Source organism: Protopterus annectens, chromosome 16.part0, assembly GCF_019279795.1.
Source record: "Protopterus annectens isolate FY-2018-M chromosome 16.part0, PAN1.0, whole genome shotgun sequence".
Taxonomy (NCBI): Eukaryota; Metazoa; Chordata; order Ceratodontiformes; family Protopteridae; genus Protopterus; species Protopterus annectens.
In genome coordinates this window covers 332,010,745-332,032,145 of record NC_056750.1, presented here as the reverse complement: position 1 = coordinate 332,032,145, position 21,401 = coordinate 332,010,745, and the positions used below count along the sequence as shown (strand labels likewise).

Genomic DNA, 21,401 nt, shown 5'->3' with positions numbered 1-21,401 from the left:
CAGGGAGGTGAGGGGATAGATTGTTGTCCCAGATGACTGATTGCTAGCGGCCTTGTAGATAGCTGTGGAACCAGTTTGTGGCTGGTGTGGAGAAAGAGAGGTCGGATAGAGCAGAGAGTAGTAGATTGTGTGACACAATGTCAAAGACTTTAGATAGATCCAGAAATGCAGCAGAAGAGAGGAGGCCGTTGTTTTTGTGATGGAGGATAGTGTTGGTAAAGGAAAGGAGAACAGTTGTCATACTGCGGTGTAGTCTGAAACCATGCTAGGTATTGAAGAGGAGGTTATAGTTAAGGAGGAATTTGGAGACCTGTGAGTTGATGTATTTTTTGAGCATCTTGGAGAGAGGGGAGAGGATGGCAGTAGGTAGTTGGAGAGGTCAGTGGAGGGGAATCGTGTGATATTTTCCATAGTGTGGGTGCACAGGATTCAGATATGGAGTGGTTGATTAATATGGAAATAGGATAAGCTAGGACATGAGCTGCTATCTTTAGGTATTCAGTGGGCAGGTAGTCGTCTGCTAGTTTTGTGGGTTGTAGTTTTGTCAGGAGTCTTTTTATGTAGGAGGTGGGTACTGTGGAGAGAGACAATGTAGGGAGGGGTGGTTTTGGGTTGGATGAGGGGGAATTAGTGTAGGGAAGTGTTTTTTTGCTAGGGATAGAATGGATTCTGTGTAGTGTTTATTGAAGGAATCAGTAATGCTTCTGGTGGAGAGAGAGATGATTGGTAGGGGGGTGCTTACTTTTCCTAGACAGAGTATAGAGTTAATTGTGGACCAGAAATGCTTAGGTTGTTTTGGGAGGAGTTTAGGGACGTCTAATAGAAAAGGGCTTTGTCTGCTTTTACTTGCTTTTTGACCTTGTTACGTAGTTCAAGGAAGAGTTGCCTATCTGAGGGGTTTTTAGTTGTGCACCAGCATTCCCGTGTTTTATCCCTGGTTTTCATAAGGCCCCTGATGTTTTTTTTTAAGCCAGGGGGAGCTCTTAGTTCTGATTATGGTGTTTCTCAGGGGGGCATTGGAGTTAAGGGTGTTGAGGAAGTTACTATTAAAGAAATGGACTGCTTCTTCTAGGTTGAGTTGCTTTAGAGGTGACCAGTTTACATTCCTGAGGGAGGAGGTGAAAGAGTTGGGGTTACAATTAGCTTTATTGTGAATAAATCTGTGGGTAATGGGTTTGCTTCATAATGTGATTTTTTTAGTAGGAAGGTTGGGGAATGGTCACTGAGGGAGTCAGGTAAACAGCCTGCTAAGTAGGTGTGAGGGACTTTATTAACTAAGACCCAGTCAAGAATGGTTTGGTTATTGTGGTTTTTATTGATCCTAGTGCGGGTTTGTATTGGCTGAGAGAGACCATGGAGATTTAGGTGGAGAGCTGGGTGGTTGCTGTTGCAGGATAGCTAACCGACGGTAAAGTCCCCAAGGATGATAGTTTCTTGGGGTAGGGAGAGTTTGGCCCAGTCTAGCAGGTTTTAGGGTTTAATTTGAGGGTAGTGTAAACTATTTCTTCCTTGTCAAACTGGGGAGCTGATTTGGTGAGAATTTGGATATTGAGGTGGTGTTTGTACAACAGTGCCACACCTCCTCCTTTTCTGGATAGTCTGTCCTTACGGAAGATGTTGTATCCAGGTGGAGGTATTTCCTCATTTTTGATGTGAGGTTGGAGCCAAGATTCGGTTAGGATAAGGATGTCTGGGGAGTAGAGACTTATGTAGGCATGGAGGTCTTGGATTTTATTACAGATGCTTCTGGTGTTGAGACATAATGAGGAGGTCATTTGGGTTTTTGTTGCCTGTGATTTGGATGATGGGGGAGTTTGTGGAGGTGTTGGTGATAGCGGGGCCAGAGTTGGGGTGCACATCTCCACTGAGAGCAAGTTTAGAGAGAGTGTTTAATATGTTGTATATATGCAGTAAAAAATTTGTTGTATTTTATGGATATTTTGTGTTCAAATGTGGTGGAGGTTTGGTGATTGAGTAGTTGTACTGGGAGGAGGTAGTTTGTGATTGGGGTAATGAAATTATGCAGTGGATGTTTGAAGGGATTTGATGAGAGAGTGCAGTGGAAATGGTTGGGGGTTATGACTATAGCTGTTTGGTATGATGTAATATAGGCTAGAATAGTGCAGGTGATGATTACAACAGTATTAGCTAGTGGCATGGTTGCTTTGGGTTAGGATGTGAGATTAATCAAGTAGGTGGTATGAAACCATTGTTATTTATTTATTTTTGTAGGAATGTTTTTTGGAGTAGGACCAGTTTCAGACACACCCCGGGTAATACAATTTCACAAATGTCAAAAAAGAAAATAATTCATTTTTATAGAAATAAGCAAAGAACAATAGAAACAAAACCATATTTGTATATAATATCGGTCAGAGATTCCAAAATTAAGACTCCTAAAAAATTGTATACAGTATTTCACATTGTTACAACCAAGAGTAAAAGCAAAGTCCTGCATTCCTGAGCTGTGGAAGAGGAGGAGGAAGTGAGACGGGGTAGAATGTGAGGGGTAGTTAAGAGTGACTAGGTTATGTGTCTAGCCTGAAAGTTTGTTGGAGGAGATGGGTTTTGCGCTAGGATCTACATTTTGAGTAGGAGATGGTTTTTAAGATGTGACGTGACGTGAGAGATTTCAGGAATTTATGTGTAAGAAAATGAAAGTGCGTGATTGTGACACTGTAGCTTTGCTTTATGAGGTTGAAGAGTGGTACTGGTATGGGCATGATCCCTTAGATTATAGGAGGATGTTTTTGTGGTAAGTTTGGCCATAAGGGAGAGGGGAGTACTTTTCTAGATGGAGGAGTTTGAGGAATGTAGGCCCATGTAGGAGATGCGTTCTTTGTTCCACTGGAAGTCATGTCTTTATGGGGAGTTAGACAGTAGTGTTGCTGGGGGTAAATAAAAGTAATGCACTGACATTTTATTTGTGATTGTCTGGAGTGTGTACGTGGTTTTGCAGGATGTTGGAAAAACAATGGGTAGACCATATCCTAGCTGAGCTGAAAGGATTACCTTGCTAATAACTGTTCTGGTTGGCTTTCAGAGGTAGGGAGAAATTTTCAGCGTTTCTATGTGGGTTTAAAGGATGAGGTTTTGATCAAGACTGATTCTTACATATTGAAGACAGCAGATGTTTTAGTGCTATTGTTTTTGATATCAGTGGTTGAGGGGGGTTTTAATGAGATCTGATAGGTTCCAAAAACATATACTGTAATAGTACTGATACACTGGTCATGCTCAATTGAAAGCTTACTAGCTAATGAAGCACTGTCAAGAACTTAGAAACATAATCCTATAACTAAAATTTTGCAGGTGTCTGTAATTCTCAGTAACTGAAATAGTGTATTTTAAATGGGGGAAGAAGAGGTACATTGCCAAACATCGTATAACTCGTAGTGGGAATGCTGTATCTCATAAAAATGTGAATTTTAACTTAATTGCTAGTATGGAAAATATAAATGCTGTGTGGTAGCAGTTACCACATGCTTCCTCATAGACTGGAACTACTCACCCAAGACGGGGCTTGTTTGATACATGCCATCTTGAAAAAACTTCAGCTGACTGCCTGTATGATAGGTGCCTAAAAGACATTAAAATTCTATTTTCTGAGGACGTGTAGCAGATATCAAAGGAGGCAAGAAACCTGCTACTAGGTAATCATATAGTAGTAAATGGAAAAGATTTTCTAGCTGATGCTGCATTAATGATCACGACTCTTTTAATGTTAGCAGTTGTCTACCTTTACAATACTTTTGTGAGTTATTATCCTCATGCCTTTCTTATTCCATTTTCAAGGTTCATCTTACACACATTTCAACATGTCTGCCCATGGATCCCCTTCATTCAATGCATTCTCATGTCAAGTTGTTCGTGGAATGGGTTCTGCTTACCCAACCACCTAAAAAGCAGATGGCACCTCCTTGCGATCTTAATTTTTGTTTTAGAAAAATTAACACTTTCTCCATTTGCATCAGCTCATGAAGCTGATTTGAAGTTCCTAAGATGGAAAACAATGTTGTTGCTTGCTCTACATGAAGAATATCTGAGCTGTAACTCTTATGGTGGGTCAACCTTATCTCATTTTTCACAAAACTAGGGTTTATTTGCGATTGAATAATTAATTTATGCTTAAAGTGGTATCTAAGATTACTTTGAGGTAAGCTATCCACCTCCCTGTCTTATTTCCAGAACCTAAAAGTGAGGAGAAAGGATTCTTTGTGGTCTTGATGTCCACAGACAACTTTGGTACTATCTTGACAGAACTAAACCTTCAGAAATTCTGATCATTAATTTCTTATGAAGGTAATTAAAAAAAATGGCAACTAGAGTCAAAGCAAACTTTTTACAAGTGGTTGTCCAATGGTATTTCCTTTTGTTATTCCCACCATAACAAGTCAGTTCCAGACAGGGTCAGGACACATTCTGCTAGGGCCTTGACATCTTCATTGACATTTTGGAAAGGGGTGAACTCTAGAAGTATTCTAGAGGCAGCAACTTGATCCTCTACACATACTTTTATAAAGCACTACAAACTAGACTCCTTTTCCAGACCTAGAGCAAGCTTTGCTTGGAACATTCTCCAGGGGCTCCTGGAATCAATACTTCCTCTTCCCATTCTTTCTAAGCTTTGGTATTCTACCCATATGGCTAAAGCTACTACAGCAGTGATCTAATGATAAACATAGTACAATTGTGTAAGTAAATTTACCATAACTGTAGATGTTTGAATAGACCATTGCTGCAGTAGCTGATTCCAGTCTTCATCCCCCCTAATCTTTTGTATGATTTTTGTTTGCCAGGGTAAGGACATTGATTTTTATATACCTAACACTGACCTCTTTCAAGACTCTAGCCACCGTTCTTCATTTGGCATGACAACTCTGAAGGGTTTGGTTCATAGACAGCTGATTTTCTCTTTGCTTTGCTTGAGTATTCAGTGGTCTGGGTGCATGGAAGGTGCCCTTGACCTTTGGAAGTTCGACAGTTTTTTTAGGCAATCACAAGTATAGCCATGGGTACAGCATGCTCACCCATGTTTGCTAACTTGGGTACTGCAGAATGGGAAGATAGGTTTTTATCCTAAACAGTCCCTATGCCAGTTGTTAGATCCTATATACCTGTTTTTTGGATGGCATTTTTGTCTTGTGGGTCCATTCGGAGGAGAATCTTCAAGAATTTTTGTTGTATATAAATAATGCAGTGGATATTTTGAAATTCACTTACTTCGGATATAGATCGAATTTCCTTTTTAGATGTATTAGTTAGCAAAAATACTTTGAGGGGTTGTTATGCCTTTACTGTTTTTTGCAAGCCCACCTTTTCTAACAACTATTTGCATTATTCAAGTTGGCATCCACAGCATCAAAAAAAGTCTGTAGTAAAGGGCCAATTAGTTAGGCTTGCTTGAATGATTTCATAAATTGATACCTTTTACCTGGAATGTGGCAAACTTATTGATATGTTTTTCAGCAGAGGTTATCCATTTGGTTTTCTGCAGGACATAAAAGCAGAGGTGATAGCCAAAAGAAATGTGGGGGTGTATACCCCATTTTACTGGGCATTGGACATCAATCAAGACCAGATTCTATGTGCAAGTACAATCAAGAACAACAAATGAAGAAAATGTCCTTCATTACTACTTGTACTTTAGATAGCCCAGCAATAGTAATTGTGCTAAATAAAAACTGTCCATTACTTATTTCTGATCCACTTTTTACTGAAAAAATTTGGGCCAAGACCTACAATTATAGATAGGAAAGACAGAGCCTTAAAACAGCTAACTGAAAATAAATCTTTGGCAAAGTGTTCAGGCAGGAAGGGAACATATAGATGTGGTCATTGTTCCAAATTTATTATTGAAAACAGTAGTGTTACAGTAAGGGGTATCACATATAAACTAGAGGGACATTATTATTCTACCACCCCATAAGTGATTTATCTCGCCCAGTATCAACATGGTCCATCCTGTTATGTAGGCAAAACCTCACGTAGATTTAGGGAATATATATGCAAACACACTTTGGACGTAAGGAAACAAAAAACACCAGTGCATTATTTAGGCATGTAAGGGTTAATCCTACCCATACTTTTGGATTTATGGTAATACAGCAGGTTAATAAGGATGTTCAGGGGAAGACTACTGATGAACATCTTAGTTTACAGGAGTTAAAATGGCAAATTCATTTGGATGCTTTGTTCCCACCGGGTTTAAATGATGGGTGCTCCATTGCTCCTGTTTTAAAACTTAAAAATTACATTGTTTGACATTTTATTTGTGTATCATGTGATTATGCTCACCATGTAATTTTAGTGTTGAATTTCATTGGTGTTTTTAAATATTTTAGCTGCAATTTGGTCAATGTCTTTGTTCTGATGAAGTTCCTTTTGGAACAAATGCGCTTAACTGTGCAACTATTTTTATCAACAAACCAATTATTTGGAATAGCTAGTGGTTTTCCTTGTCTTCCAGTCTGGTGTAGCTAAGGAAACCTGGAAGGAAAAGAAAACCCCCTTTAAAAGTGTGATAGCACACTTTTGTAAACTTTCTGGATGATTGAAAGTTGTTATGCTATTCCTTAAGGAATGTATGCAAAGGACACAAGGGATACAAGAGAGCGTGCATAATGAAAATGTAAGACTGAGTTTAAAATAGAGAAAGAAGTGAAAGTGCTAGTATCCTCTACTGAAAATGAATTTCTAACCAGATAAAAAGGACCATTTGAGGTGGGAGAGAAAATATATGAAGTAAACTATAAAATAAGGCAAACTATTAAGAGAAGACTAGTGACAATAGATGTTGCCACATAAAATGTGACAACATCTATTGTCACTAGATGTTGTCACATAAAATGTGTTAAAGCCATGGAGTGAATCTAAAATTTCTTTAGTCAGCCTAGAGCTGAGATAGAATACATTGGTTACATACTGTTGATATCTATCCATGCTGCCCAAATAGATAAAAAGTCCGGAAATGAAACGAAAGAATTTTTACAAAGAATACCTTTTTTTTTTTTGTCGTGGTAGAACAAATTTACTACAGACTCGTATTGAAACTGCCAGGAGAGAAGGTCCACTTAAAACTGTATAGGTTACCAGAGTTCCAAAGAAAAGCAGTAAATGCAGAAGTAAAGAAATTTGTTTTTTAGAAGTTACTGAGGCTTCTCAAAGTGAATGGATAGTCTAGTTGTGTTGGTCCTTAAGCCAGATGGCTCAATAAGATTGTATTCTGAAAATTGAATGATATAGGAGGTAGTAAAAGAATATAAAATGAATCACTTCTGCTAAAAAACAAGGCTTATAGCCCACAGTGTTGGAGTTATTTGCATGTCTTGGAGAGGGACTTTTTCAGGACCAGGAGTTGAGACTCTGAATGGCAACAGTCACCAGAAGACCATTTGGACTGCTGGGAGCCTGATGTTGGATTTGTGTACTTGTGAGGAAACCTACATCCATACATACATAAAAATAAGTATTTCAAGCACGGGCAGCTACTTATCAGCCACTTAGATAAGTCTGCAGCAGCCATGACTAGGTTTGGTACAGTCCTGGATGTGATCATTTCTTAGTTTTTTCTTTCAAGCAGAGCCATCACATGTGGCTTTCAGATGTCATATTTAGCAATATTCTGGAACTCGGAGTTCCACCCCTTGAAAGAGTTCCACTTGTGAATTTTCATAGATGTGGAGGTCCAGACTGTACTGCTCTGATGCTCACTACAGGGTGGATGTGGGGAAGGGAATCCATTTGTCATTTTCCATGCATAGAAGTGTCATGGGCCTGTTCTATGGTTTCATCTTTGTGAACTGACAATACTGAGTGTATGCTGTCTGATGCTGTCTGCATGGAAGGGACAGCACCTAATCAGCTAATCAGGATTTATTACTTGGAAAATACTTGCCAAAGAGACCATCCTTTTTAAAGGGGGTATATCCCAAATGACAGAACCTTACAGTGAAGACATAAAAGTAGTTAGTTATTCACTGTTATGTGAAGTACTTCAAGACACCTATGCTTTTTTAAGGTGACTTAAGTGGTTCTTGGTAAATCAATTGAGGTATGTGAAAGTTTATACATGTTCTGAATGGTCCTAGTGAATTTGTGTGAAGGAGTATAAATGTGGTAGATTAAAAAAAAAAAAAACGGAAAACCATAGTTACTGCATGTTTTTAAAATACAGTGTAGCATTCATGCTCTGAATAATTGTTTTTCAATGTACCATTTTACCAGTCTACATATACAAATGTATGTAATTCTGCTTTGCTATATTTTTTTGTCTAATACAGGGCCCACCTGCCAATGAAGAAACTAGAGACAAGATGGCACAAGGCATTAAATCGTTTGAGGAGCTCGTGGTGATAAAATGTAAGTTTATATATATATATATATATATATATATATATATATATATATATATATTGTAATATTTGCCTTTCGATAAAGGCCTTTTGTTTGCTCATACACAAATATTCTGCATTGGAAATGTGTTTTGAGGAGGGTAACAACATTCCTTCCTTCTCTCTCTCTCTCTCTAACAGGGTGCAAGGGAGTTTCAGAGTTCACTGGAAACATCACCAACGCATACACACAACAGGCTCATCCAATAGGCAATCTGAGTCCACCCACCATTTATTTAGGACAAACTGTGTGCTACCTCTGCCCTTGTGTTTTAAGTGTTAGGGGCATCCAGTCTCCTGCATGTGTTTTAGCCTGTATAGTGACTAGTCTGAAGGCAAGTCCTTCAGTGCCCTAGTTTGTAAGCAATAGCCTTATAGTCTGTAAACCCTCCTCCACTGACTTCCTGCTGGTCAACTTTTAGAATATACTTCCTAACAGATGCTGACATTTACTCGTACTGCTCTTACTCAAAAAATTTCTTTTTCTTATATTTTCTTCACTTCTTCTAGACTTGCTCTTCCTGTTTTTTATATTCTGCTGTCTTTCTTTAGTGAAACTGCATCTTCAAGAAAGTCACCCTTGTTTTACCCCCCATCCTTTCTTATTTCTCCTTTCCTGAGACCTTTATTAAACGCTTTCAGCCCTGAACTAGTATTTGTGCACAGTCAACGTTGACTGTGTCCACTCAACTGTCTCCTTAGTTTTTTTTTTTGTTATTTTTCTGTAGAAGTGTCCCTGCAAACAAATTGTATGTAACGGTGAAATCTGCAATTTGAACACCAATCTGTGGACTGTATTTTTATGTAAATTATAAATATTATGGTAGCCTAAAACAAAGAACTTTGTCCACTGTAATAGCTCAGTTTTCTTAGACCATAGCAGTCCCATCGGTACTTCCTTGGTACTTTCTCCTTTAACTGTGCTCAGTTCATTGTTTTTAGCAGTCCACTGTCTCCCTTTCTTAAGTTTATTTTGCTTGTTGTGTAACTACTTTTTTCTGAGCCAGTAATTTTCTAGAGCTGCACTACCTCCTACTTTCTTACTTTTCCTCATTGTTTTACTGGTCTGTGGGGTTGGGGTGGCCTTTGGACTTTGTGTTTCATAGTCCATAGAAACCTTCCATTATATAGTTGTTCAAACAGTCAAGTGGAATTTTTTACTGTTACACTATTAGTCATGTCAAGGTGATATTGGATTAACTCCTGCTAAATATATGTCCTAGAGCAACAAAATCAAGACCTTCATCAAATAGCTCAGAGGCCTTTTAAACTGCATTATTCCTTTTACTTATCTCTCTCGGCAGATTTGTGGCTGTTTAAGTTAAGTCACTGTTTTTTTTTTCTGAGTCTTTGCCAAATTTTCAACACACTTCTTTTGCCTTCGCAAACGCTTGGGCTCACTCCGCTCCCCTTCCCTACACCTCCATTTCCCACCCATTCCTCTCACTCTGCAGTTATACATCCCTAGCACCACTCACATATTCCTCAAACCAATACCATCAGTTCCCTCTAGAAGAAAGCAGTTAATAGAATTGCTTCCAATAGTAACACCCACTCTTTTTTACCACCCAAGGCACTCTCTCAAGCTGACTTAGTCCTTGTCCCCTATAACTATCAAATTACATCTCTACAACCAACCCAGTGCCCTCCTAATATTTTCTAATCTTAATTTACTACAAAGGTAAAATCCAAGTTAAATAAGATGCTCCTAACTCAGATTATTTTACTGTTCCTCCTTACTCTACTAGCCTTCATCACCAGTTATCAAAGCCACCTCCTTCATATACTTAAAACTTCAACCAAGCCTCACAAAGAATATCAACACCTACCCAGTCTGCCTTTTTCCATAACACCCTATCTCTACAAACAAACCATATGTAATTTATTTATATATAATTAACACAAAATTAAGTATCCAACTTTACATTCAGATACCAAACGAAGATGAAAATGTAACTGGCCACACTCTTCTCTCTGTAAAATATCCATTCAAAAAATTAGTCGATATATTCACCTCAACCCAGGTCCCACAGTTCATAAAACCATAATATCCAACCCCAGAATAAACAAGTCACCTAATACATTTCAGCAAAAAACAGAACCCAAACTCACCTTGCTAAATATGAACCTAAGAAGCATGTGCAATAAAAGCCATGACATACGTGCCTGCCTTACCACATACACCCCTGATGTAGTCATAGCTACTGAAACTGGTTGAAAAAAGAAATAAAGAATAATGAGACCCCCCCAGTACAATCATCTGTAAAAATGTCCTAACCATAACGCTACTTCCACAGGAAATATCCACATTTAACAATGCAGAACTTCTAATAACACTCCAAAAAAATCAACGATAGCAAAAGTATATATTTAATAACAATTTATATTCCACCAGGGAATAACACTGATATTGATGAAAACATCCCGTATTGGATATCCCAACAAATTAGTCATGAAACTGTAATGCTTGGAAATTTAAATACAGACTGGCAACTCATAAATTTCACTACACACAATGAATCCATAAACTTGTTCAACTTTAGATAATTAACCGCATCTACTAGAATCAACAAAACTTCAGGGAGACACTAAACTTTGGACTGGATTCTTGCAAACAAAACAGACAAACGTAGGCTGCCTGTCGGATAGCATAAGTGACCACATACCAACATATGCTATTAGAACTCGCCATAACCTAGATAAACATACTATCTATAATCAGATATGAAATGCAACCAATTTTAGCAAAGATATCTTCAATGAAACACTAAAACAATATAACTAGAATGTACTTAGAACAGTGCCGCTAGATACTGCCATAGAACACTATAATAACATATTCTTACAGACTTTAAATAATCTAGCACACCTAAGTAATAAAAGAGTAAAGTCCAAACCCACGCCATGACTGACAAAAGAAATAAAAACATGGCAAAAAGGGATAAAGTCTGGAAAAAATTATATAAAAATAGAACTCAAAATGCCTCCCACCAATTTAGACATCTTGGAAACCTTGCAAAACTCCATGTCAAACAGGATAAGCAAAAATAGTATATAGACCTACAAGACAAACATAAAAACAACCCAAAAATTTTTTGGTCATCACTAAATAAACTACTCCGCCCTGGCAAGACCACCACTACCTCTCCAAAAAAACAGAAAATATGACAGACTGTGTCCCCACAGAGTTTAATTCGTACTTTATATACAATCAGTATTATCTCTCTTAGACACTAATATATCTGCTCCCTTTCTCTCTAGCCTTGTCCAATCAAAACCACCCTAATTTTTTCAATTTTAGTCCAGTTTCTACCGTTCTCATAAGGAATTTGATCTTTAAACTAAAAATCGTCCGTAGCTGTAGACCAACTACCATCAAACTACCTAAAAATGGCTGCAGATATCATAACCTTCCCTGTGTCCATACTAATTAATAGGTCCTTGGAAAAAAATACATCCCATCACTGTGAAAAAAATCCCAAGTCATACCACTGCACAAAGGCGACACATATACAGAGTTACAGAGTTTAATAACAACAGATCAATAGCGATGCTCTCCCCCCCCTCTCTAAAATATTAGAGAAATGCATCCATTTGCAGCTGATGCAATACCTAACCTTGCATAACCTGCTTTCAGAAACGCAACATGGCTTTAGGCCGCAGTACAGCACCACTACCGCACTACTAGATTTTGCCAATATAATAAACCAACATAGAAACAGTGGTCTGCTTGTGTCCATGTTATTAGTCTTGTCAAAGACATTTGATACTGTCACAGTGCTCCTTGTTTTGTGATTTTTTAATTACCTATCTGGAAGGCATCAAGCCCTTAAGTGGCAACAAACCTACTCATCCTTTCAACCAGTTACTACAGGTGTTGCTTGGGGCCTCTCCTATTTAATATATTTATTAATGATCTCCACACCTGTACTCACCATGCTAGTTTAGTTCAGTATGCAGACGACTCAACATTAATGTATAAGGCCTCAACAATAAATAAGCTCCAAGACATTAGCCAAAAGTCTTATCTGTAGAAACATGTCTCAAAGAATCAAAACTCCTACTCAACTCAAAGAAAACTTAGGAAATGCTTTTTTCCTCAGTTGCCAACATTGAAAGCAATTTTTTTACTATAAAGTCAGCAAATAATACTGTCATTGAACCAGTAACTTACAGTAAACTTCTTGGCATTATAATAGATGACAATCTCAAATATGACCAGCATATACTGCATACCATATACCATTAAATCTACTCACCAGAAACTAGGCTCCCTTTATAGGATCAATGGATTCCTTAGATACTGCAAGAAAAACTCTAGCCACCATCTTCTTTTTGCCAGCTCTCTTATCATCAAAAACTTAAACAATACCTAAAGAAAGAAACTTGTCTTCTGCTACAATAAAAATAGCTACTTTTTCCACCAGTCTCCCTCATAGGACCCACCATTATCATAGCTTAAGCAATTAAACAGGCTTGAACTACGCAACTACCTAGCATGTTCACAAATAATGTAGCACACAAACTCCATCATCATCCAGAAAAAAATGCCCTGTAATACACAAATTATTACTGACCTACTGTCCAGCAAGGGAACTCTGCTCTAGTAACAAATTCTTGTTGCTTACAAATAAGTCAAGTAAAGTTGCAGGAGTCTTGCTCTACTCCCAATATGTTGCTAAGCTCTAGAATAGTATTCCCACACAAATAAAACTGATAAATTCAATAGTTTTTAAACCACTGCTTAAACAACCTCTTAACCAATCCTGGTCCTTCACATGCTTATCTGAAGGTTGAGACTCTGTGTTCACCGTATGATACTCTCCAAATACTTAAACAGAATACACTCAACCTCTTACTGAAATGACTGAATAAATTTTTTTAAATAACTGCTCCCTATAAAATCCACTAAGTTTCACATGGGCTTTCTCTTTAGTAACTTCCATTTCTGTCAAATCTTAAAATGAATAAATGTAACTGCTATTTGTGTATAAATATAAATAGAAACTTAGTATAATGCAATGTAAGCAAGTGGAGCTTTTCTCCCCGGGCCTTCGCTGAAAATGTGTATTACCCAGTTAGAAGTTCATGGTAAACAAAGACAAATAAATAAGTAATACTATTCTTCCAGTGTAAAGCAGTGTTTCTAGATATGCACATGAAAAGCTACCATAATTTAAACACACGTATCCAGTTGTGTATTTATGACTGTAACATTTTCTGAAGTTTGTTGAATTTCTTTTGTAATGTGACATATCTATTTCTGCTTTCACCTAGTCCTGGTACTACTACCGCTAATAACCTTTGTTGTCATGGGTGCCAGGTAGAGATGCAGTAATTTGGTGATGAACCTGCAGATGTGAGTCACTAATATGAAATTTACGTGAATTGTATAAAAAGTCTGGAACTGTAGTACTATGCAGAAGTCTCATTACTAGTCTCATTACTATGAGCCATGGTGAACTTGGAGTCGGTGTCTGAGTCTGTGTGTGTGTAATAAGAATACTGTGTGTGTGTGTGTGTGTGTGTGTGTGTGTGTGTATGTATGTATGTATGTATATATATATATATATATATATATATATATGTATGTATGCACACACCAACACGTATATATATGGGTCTACTTTTGTTTATCGAAAGCTCGTTCTTTTGAAAAACAAAAGTACGTTCCGAATTACGCGAAAGTGCACTTAAAAGTGTACTTTCACGAATACTGATTCACCGAACTGGTAAAATAAAAACAAATAAAACACTGCAAAGGCAGTTTTGCAGGGGGGCTTGCCCCTTCACCCCACACCCCCAGTACTTTATATATACTAACTCCAACATTGCAGTACAGTGGGGAAAGAGTTATATTCCCTTATCTCCACTGTAGCATGCTTCCATCCTGCAGTGTTTCGTTTTTTTTTTCTTTTCTTTTTTTTTATCAAACTTCAACTTGAAGTTTGATAAAGCCTACGGGTGAAAGCGCTTACTTGTCATATATGCTAAATAAATTTCTTTTGTTTTAAATATAAGAGGAGTTTTATATTGGAGTCTACCTTGTATTATCTCAGAATCTGCTGCATACTAGTACAGTTCGTTTTGAATTATATAGATTTGGCGCCTTTGTAAAAAGGAATTTATTTTGGAGACCTGTTGCAGTTAACAGCCATCGCCACTCCTGCATGATACTTGACTGTTTTTGCTTTTATAATTTAATCGGTGCAGGAGTGTTTATCTTCCTTGTGGTTCGTGAACTATTTATATATATATATATATATATATATATATATATATATATATATATATGTTCATATTTCTGTACTAGGCTAATGGCCCTGGAGCCTTTACAAACCTATCCCATAGGATTTACCCGGGCATCGTGCCACCCGACCTTAGTCTTAGTTCCCAGTGCCTCTGTCGATTAGAGCCATTGGAGTGATCCCTGGGGTGAATTTTCTATTTCCCATCCACTCATCAAGATGTCTCTTGAAGAGGGCCATTGAGGTGCTCTGTTTGACTTCTATGGGAAGTCTATTCCATAGCATGGGCAGTCTCTGGGTTATGAACCTGTCCCTCCAGCACATTCTCTTGATTGTGGTAATGAGGTTGAGGTCTCTGGAATGTGTGGTGAGGAGGGATTGAGATTTCTTTAGATGTAGCATTTCTAACGGAGCTTGGTCAGACATGGCTTTGTAAGTCAAGCAGAGATCTACTTTTAGTAGGTGATATGAGACAGAGAATAGTTGGAGTTTTTTGAGTTTGCCTTTATAGGACAAGTGGTTAAAGCCAAGGATCCTCTTTGTGAGGTACTTTTGCGGCCTCTCCAGTTGTTGCTGGTGTCTAGTGAGGTACATGCCATATGGGGCATTGTACTCGATTGGCCTAATGAGGAAAGAGTAGAGGGAGACAATGACCTCTTTCTTCCTGGATGCACAACTGTTGGTAATGAGATGTACCACATAGAAGGACTTTCTGACCACAGTGGCAGTGTGGGGGGGTCAAAAGAGAGGTTGCTTTCAGCTTGTGTTCCCAGATCTCTTATAACGCCTTCTGTGTTCACTGGACTACCATCAGTGTGGTAATTCATGGGAACTGGGTTTCTCCCAAAGGGGATGATGACACATTTATTGGCATTGAGCTTAAGGTCACAGTCGTGGGTCTCATTGAGGCCTTTCTATAGGATGTCAACATCACTGGGGGAGTTAATAATGGCTCTCAACTTGCAATCGTCTGCGAACTTTGTCAGCTAGAGTCCCTTCGTGTTGGCCTGGACTTCTGAGAACTAGATACCAAACAGGAGACGACACAGGACCGATCTTTGTGGGACTCCATTCGTGACTACTTTCACATTGTGGGTTCTACCTGTGAGCCAGTTTGCAACCCACCTAGTGATATAGGGGTTGATGCCTAGCTTAGTGAGTTTTTCTATGATTCCTGAGTGGAGAATGGTATCAAATGCCTTGGCCAGATCAAGGTAGGCTGTATGAACCACCTTGACTCAAAGAAGTCGACCAAGTTGAGCAGGCATGATGTACCCTTCACAAAACCAAACTGTGTGTCATCCGGAGTTTGGAGATTCCCTATGTCCTTGTTTATTAGGTCCATGTTGGTGAGTTCCATACCTTTGCATATCAGACTTGTCAGGCTAATGGGGCGATAGTTCCCAGGGTCTGTAGTCGCTTCTCCTTTGTGGAGAGGGATGACTATAGCAGTGCGCCATTCGGTAGGGACAAAGCATAAGTTGAGGCTGTGATTGAACAGGGCTCAAAGGTGAGGTGCCAGTTCACTCTGTAGTTCATGTAGAACACAGCCAGGGATATTGTCAGGTCCCATAGAAACTGTATTCTTGGCATTGGACAGTGCCGTTTTAACCTGTGCAGCCATAATACTGGGTGCCTGGCAATCTACTGGTATTGTGATTGGTACATTGGGGGGTGTAAAGTTGGCACTGTATCTGTCGGCCAGTATATTGACAATATCTTTTGGCTCGGTATAGGAGTTACCCTTGTGCAGTAGCTCAGAGCAAATATGGGTATTGCCATGGAGATTCTTTACATAACTATAGAAGGCCTTGTGGTTGTCTTTACTATCTGCTGCAATTCTGTTTTCATAGCTAGCTTTAGAGGATTTGATGAGGGATCTCAACTTTTTGTTGAGGCTGATAAGGGAGATGTTATGTGATCCTGTCTCGCTTACATTCTGTACTGATGGTCTCGAAGCCGATCCCTCGGCTCCGACTCGGCACGCTATGCTATAGAGCGAGGCCTCTTATTGGCTGAGCTATTTCTTATCCCAGGATGCACCACCACTAATCCCCCAGATCTCATTTGCCGCTTACAAGCTAAGACGTGGTCTCAACTTGGCTGGGCTAAGTACTAATTTATTTAGTCTTTTCCTGTCAGGAATTTGCTCGTTTTCAACCCAAAAGCTGTTTTAACAGCTATTGTTGTGATACGTGTGTGTATTTGGTGATTTTGTTGAGAAAGTTGTTCTTTTTGTTAAGGGAAGGTTTCCCGTTTTAGTTAGAGGGGCCTTCCCCTTTTGCTATTCTAGCGTTTATTGGTGGGTCAAGTACCCATTTTAGTTAGATGGTCTTGACCCTCTCTTTCTGTGTTTTTCTTGTGTAACTGTGTTATTGTGTAAAAAAAAAAACTTATAATTTGAACTTAAACTAGCTAGTTTTTCGTGTTATCTAGTTAGCTGTGTTTTTCTCTTTAGTCATGTCAAAAGAGCATAAACAGCATAAACCCTCTTGGTTTAAAAAATGCACGAGCTGTAGTTTTAAGATGTCCATAACGGACGACCACTCCTCGTGCGTTTACTGTTTAGGCGCCAAGCACCTACAAGAATCATGTAGCGTGTGTCACGCCTTCTCATCAAGGGTCCTCCAGGAGAGGAAAAACAAATTAATCCTTAAGGGGTTAATCAAGCCATCCTTCGAGGAGGCTTTATCTTCATCTCCCTCTCCTTCAAAAAAGAAGAAAGTGTCGGCTCCGACCAGTCAGTCGGAACCGACTGCCAAAAAACCTAGGCAGACTTCTCCATCGGCTCCACGGACTTCGGAGCCGAGGGCGGAACGGTCTGCCTCGATGCCTCCAGTCTCGACCCCTCTGGTTTCGGAGTCGAGGACTGGGGCATCGAGAGGCGGGTCACCTTCATCGGCTCCACTGATATTGGAGCCGATGAGGGTTGCCGGCTCAGACTCTTCCCCTTCGGAGCCAAAGTCCTTATCGGCACAGAGGGAAATTGCCTTGAGATCTCCCTCGGAGCCGATAGTTATAGAATCCATTCGGAGCTGGTCCCCTAGTCCTTTGGAGCCGATGGAGAAATCGGTTCGGACCCGATCGGTATCGTCCAGATCATCCAAGATGTCTGATTCGGACATCGACAGGGTGCTCCTTAGACTCTTCCAGTCTCCGGTGTTCCAAAAGTTAGTTTCGGCTCCAGCCCATTTGGCTTCGGAGCCGATGGTCCACCTTGCTACAATGGTTCCTCCTCCAACAGCCACGGCACCGTTGGAGCCGGTGCTGGTGAAACCAGTGGAGGTTTTAGGGTCGGGCCCGACCCTTACTCCAACTCCGGCTCTTGGGTCGGAGTTCAGTATGCAGACTTCTTCCGTCGGCCCCGGGGGGGATGCTTCGGGACTGATGTTTTCGGTCCCAAGCCTTCCTCTCGGTGCGTCGGCTGCGGGGGTGCCGTCTACCGTCGTGGCCACGGAGGTGGGACCCTCCCAGGATTCTGGTGGTCCCGCCTTCAGGGCTATGAGGAGTGCGTTAGCCAAATCATCTTTGGCTACCTCCACGGTCTCCCCAGCTCCTTCCCTGCATACCGAGACTGGGTCTTTGGCAGTCCCCCTGTCCTTAGCGGAGCCCCGGGGCCTGAGGTTACCCCCACTGGGGTTTCCCCCCCTCCTGGAGGTCCTTCTGAAGCCTCTTCGAAAGAACCCCCCAGGAAAAGATCGTGCAAGAGGACACACGTTGACTCCCCTGATGAGTCTGTTACATCAGACACTGATCTTGATGATGCAGAGGGGTCCCCTAAGTCGTCCTCGGATGATGTCTCCTTTGCAGACATCCTGGAAGCCCTTAAACAACGAGGCGGCTGGCAGTCCAAACCCCCTTCTGCTGATGAGTCGGTGTTCCTTAAGGCCTTCGGGGCTCAGCCCTCCGCCTCCTGGGTGTCTCCGCCCTTCGACGAGCTCTTGGATTTGATCTGTCGAAGGACGTGGGAACACCCAGACTCTGTGGAACCGATGCCTGCTCATCTGAATAAGTTCCTCTCGGCACCCCCTGAAAAAGAGTTTCTAACTAAAGGTGTGGCTGTAGATGCTTTGGTGGTGGCATCTGCTACCCAGCAAGATGTAGCAGAGGCTTCGACGTCCGTCCATCCTCCTAATAAGGAGTCTAGGAGCATGGATCGGTACGGAAAGCGCACCCTAAGTTCAGCGGCCTTTACATTAAGGTCCTTGAACTACCTTACGCACTTTACTAGATTTCAGAGGGATCTGATTAAAGAACTATCCGATACCCTCTTGGGTAACCTGCCTGAGGAGCTGGCCCAGACGGTTGGCTCTCAGCTGGCTACATTGTCGTCCATTTCAAACTCGTCCATGAGGCTCATTTCATATGCGGCCGAAGGGGCGAGTAGAGCAGCGGGTACAGGCATTGCTCTACGGAAACAAGCCTGGCTCCGCCTGTGTCATTTCGCGGAGGCCTTTAAGTCTTCCTTTGCCGACGCCCCCTTTGATGGGTCCTCCCTGTTTGGACCCAAGGTAAAGGACACACTGACCCACTGCGAACAGGAGGGTAAGACTCTGACTGCCGTAGGGGCACGATTTTCCACTCCCTTTCGGCTTTATCCCAAGGCTAAAAGAGGAGGGAAAATGTGGTTCCGTAGATCTCAGAAGCCTTACCCCTCTCAGCAGGAGGATCCCCCCTTCCAGAGGCAGGGGAGGGGGAAATTCTTCTGGAAGATGCCGTCCCAGAGGCGGCAGAGGCCCTCGCAACACTGGAGACCGCGAGTCCTTTCGTGGCTCTTCAGCCTTTCACAGTCCCTGAGGGATTGCCCGACTGTGCAGCTCCGGAGCCAGTTGGGGGTCGTTTCTCGAAGCACCTAAACGCCTGGGAAGGTATCACTCAGGACCGATGGGTGCTTCGAATTATCGCCGGAGGTTACACCATCCCTTTCACTCACTCTCCACCTCAGTCCAAAAAAATCCTGGACCCGCCACCCAGTCAACGGGATACTGCAGCCTCAGAAGTTTCAAAGCTGCTGCAAAAAGGAGTCATCCAACCGGTCCCCGCAGACCAGATTGGATTAGGGACTTACTCAAGATTCTTTTTGGTGCCAAAAAAGACCGGGGACTTGAGGCCCATTTTGGACCTCAGCATTCTAAACCGTTCAGTCAGAAAGTCCAAGTTCCGAATGGTCACCCTACAAACCATTCTCCCATTGCTGGAGAAAGGTGTTTGGATGTGCTCCATAGATCAAAAGGACGCTTATTACCATATCATGGTACATCAAACGTCCAGGAGACATCTGCGCTTCAGCCTAGGAGGCAGTCATTTTCAGTTCCGCGCGCTGCCCTTTGGTCTCACCACAGCCCCCAGGGTGTTCACCAAGTGCTTGGCAGTCGTGACTGCTCACCTGAGAAGTCTAGGATTCCAGGTGTTTCCGTATGTAGACGACTGGCTCCTAACTGCCACCTCCAAGCATCTACTACTGCGGAGCCTACAAGCCACTATATCACTGGGCAATTCCCTTGGAATCACCTTCAATTGGCCAAAGTCTGTGTTGCTGCCATCTCAATGAATAAGATTCATAGGGGTAGAGATGGACTCAAACCGAATGCGGGTCTATCTACCTACAGACAGAATACAAACCATACAGACTCAAGTTCGAGCCTTACTTCCCAGGTCCAAAGCCCCAGCCAGAATGGTCCTGCAGCTATTGGGATCCATATCCGCCACGGTTCTTCTAGTCCCCTTGGCAAGGTTGCACATGAGAATTCTCCAGTGGCTTCTTTCAGCTCAGTGGTCCTTTCAGGAACTCCCTCTCAATCACCTCATATGAATCACGGAAACATGCAAACGGGACCTTCGCTGGTGGCTAGTGCCCTCCAATTTGGATCAGGGACGACCCTTTGTTCCACCTCCTCCTGCGGCCACTTTGACCACGGACGCCTCCCAGATGGGGTGGGGGGGGGCATTCCCTGGGCAGGTCAGTCCAAGGCAAATGGCACCCAGAAGAGACCCTACTTCATATCAACATCCTAGAAATGAGGGCAGTGCTTCTGTCCCTTCAAGCCCTTCACGATTACCTTCCCCAGGGCGTAATTGCCGTTCACTCAGACAACATGTCAGTTGTCTGGTACCTGAACAAACAGGGAGGGACCAGATCCTATCCTCTTTGCAGAGAGGCCATGAGAGTCTGGGAATGGGCAGTCTCGACCAAACGCTTTCTAGTGGCTACTCATATCCCGGGCAAGTCCAATGTGATAGCCAACAGACTGAGCAGAACCATCCTCTCTCCTCACAAATGGTCTCTGAACATGACAGTTGCAAGTCAGATTTTCAGCAAATGGGGAGTTCCGTGTTGCAACCTCTTCGCGACTCCATGAAATGCGAAGTGCAAAGAATTCTTCTCCCTAACCCCGGCTCCGGAGAAGAGCCCCATGAACGCACTAGCCCGTCCTTGGCCCACCGGCTTCCTTTATGCCTTCCCCCCAGTTCCTCTCCTTCCCAGGGTGATCCAAAAGGCATCTCTCTTGGGGAGCAAAATGATCTTAGTTGCTCCTTACTGGCCTCGTCAAGTATGGTTTCCCTGTCTTCGGAAATATGCTCTGGAAGGTCCATGGTTCCTGGATCAGATCCCAGACCTTTTGGTTCATCAGTCGGGACTATTCCACCAGTCCCTGCACACCTTAAAATTGACGGCTTGGCTCCTCCTCTTCCGACTATAGTCAGGAGTCATACATTGGATCCAGAGGTTGCACACATATTATCTTCGGCCCGTAAGTCT

General features: G+C 41.6%; 1 protein-coding gene across 1 annotated transcript in view; it reads left to right on the top strand.

The window, feature by feature from the left end:
- SNAPC4 (small nuclear RNA activating complex polypeptide 4) overlaps positions 1 to 21,401 on the top strand; it is a 745,673-nt gene that overhangs the window by 242,589 nt on the left and 481,683 nt on the right. The window contains exon 6 of the mRNA XM_044058642.1: positions 8,283 to 8,361. Within this exon, the coding sequence (XP_043914577.1) occupies positions 8,283 to 8,361 (79 nt within the window). The remainder of the gene's footprint in view (positions 1 to 8,282; positions 8,362 to 21,401) is intronic.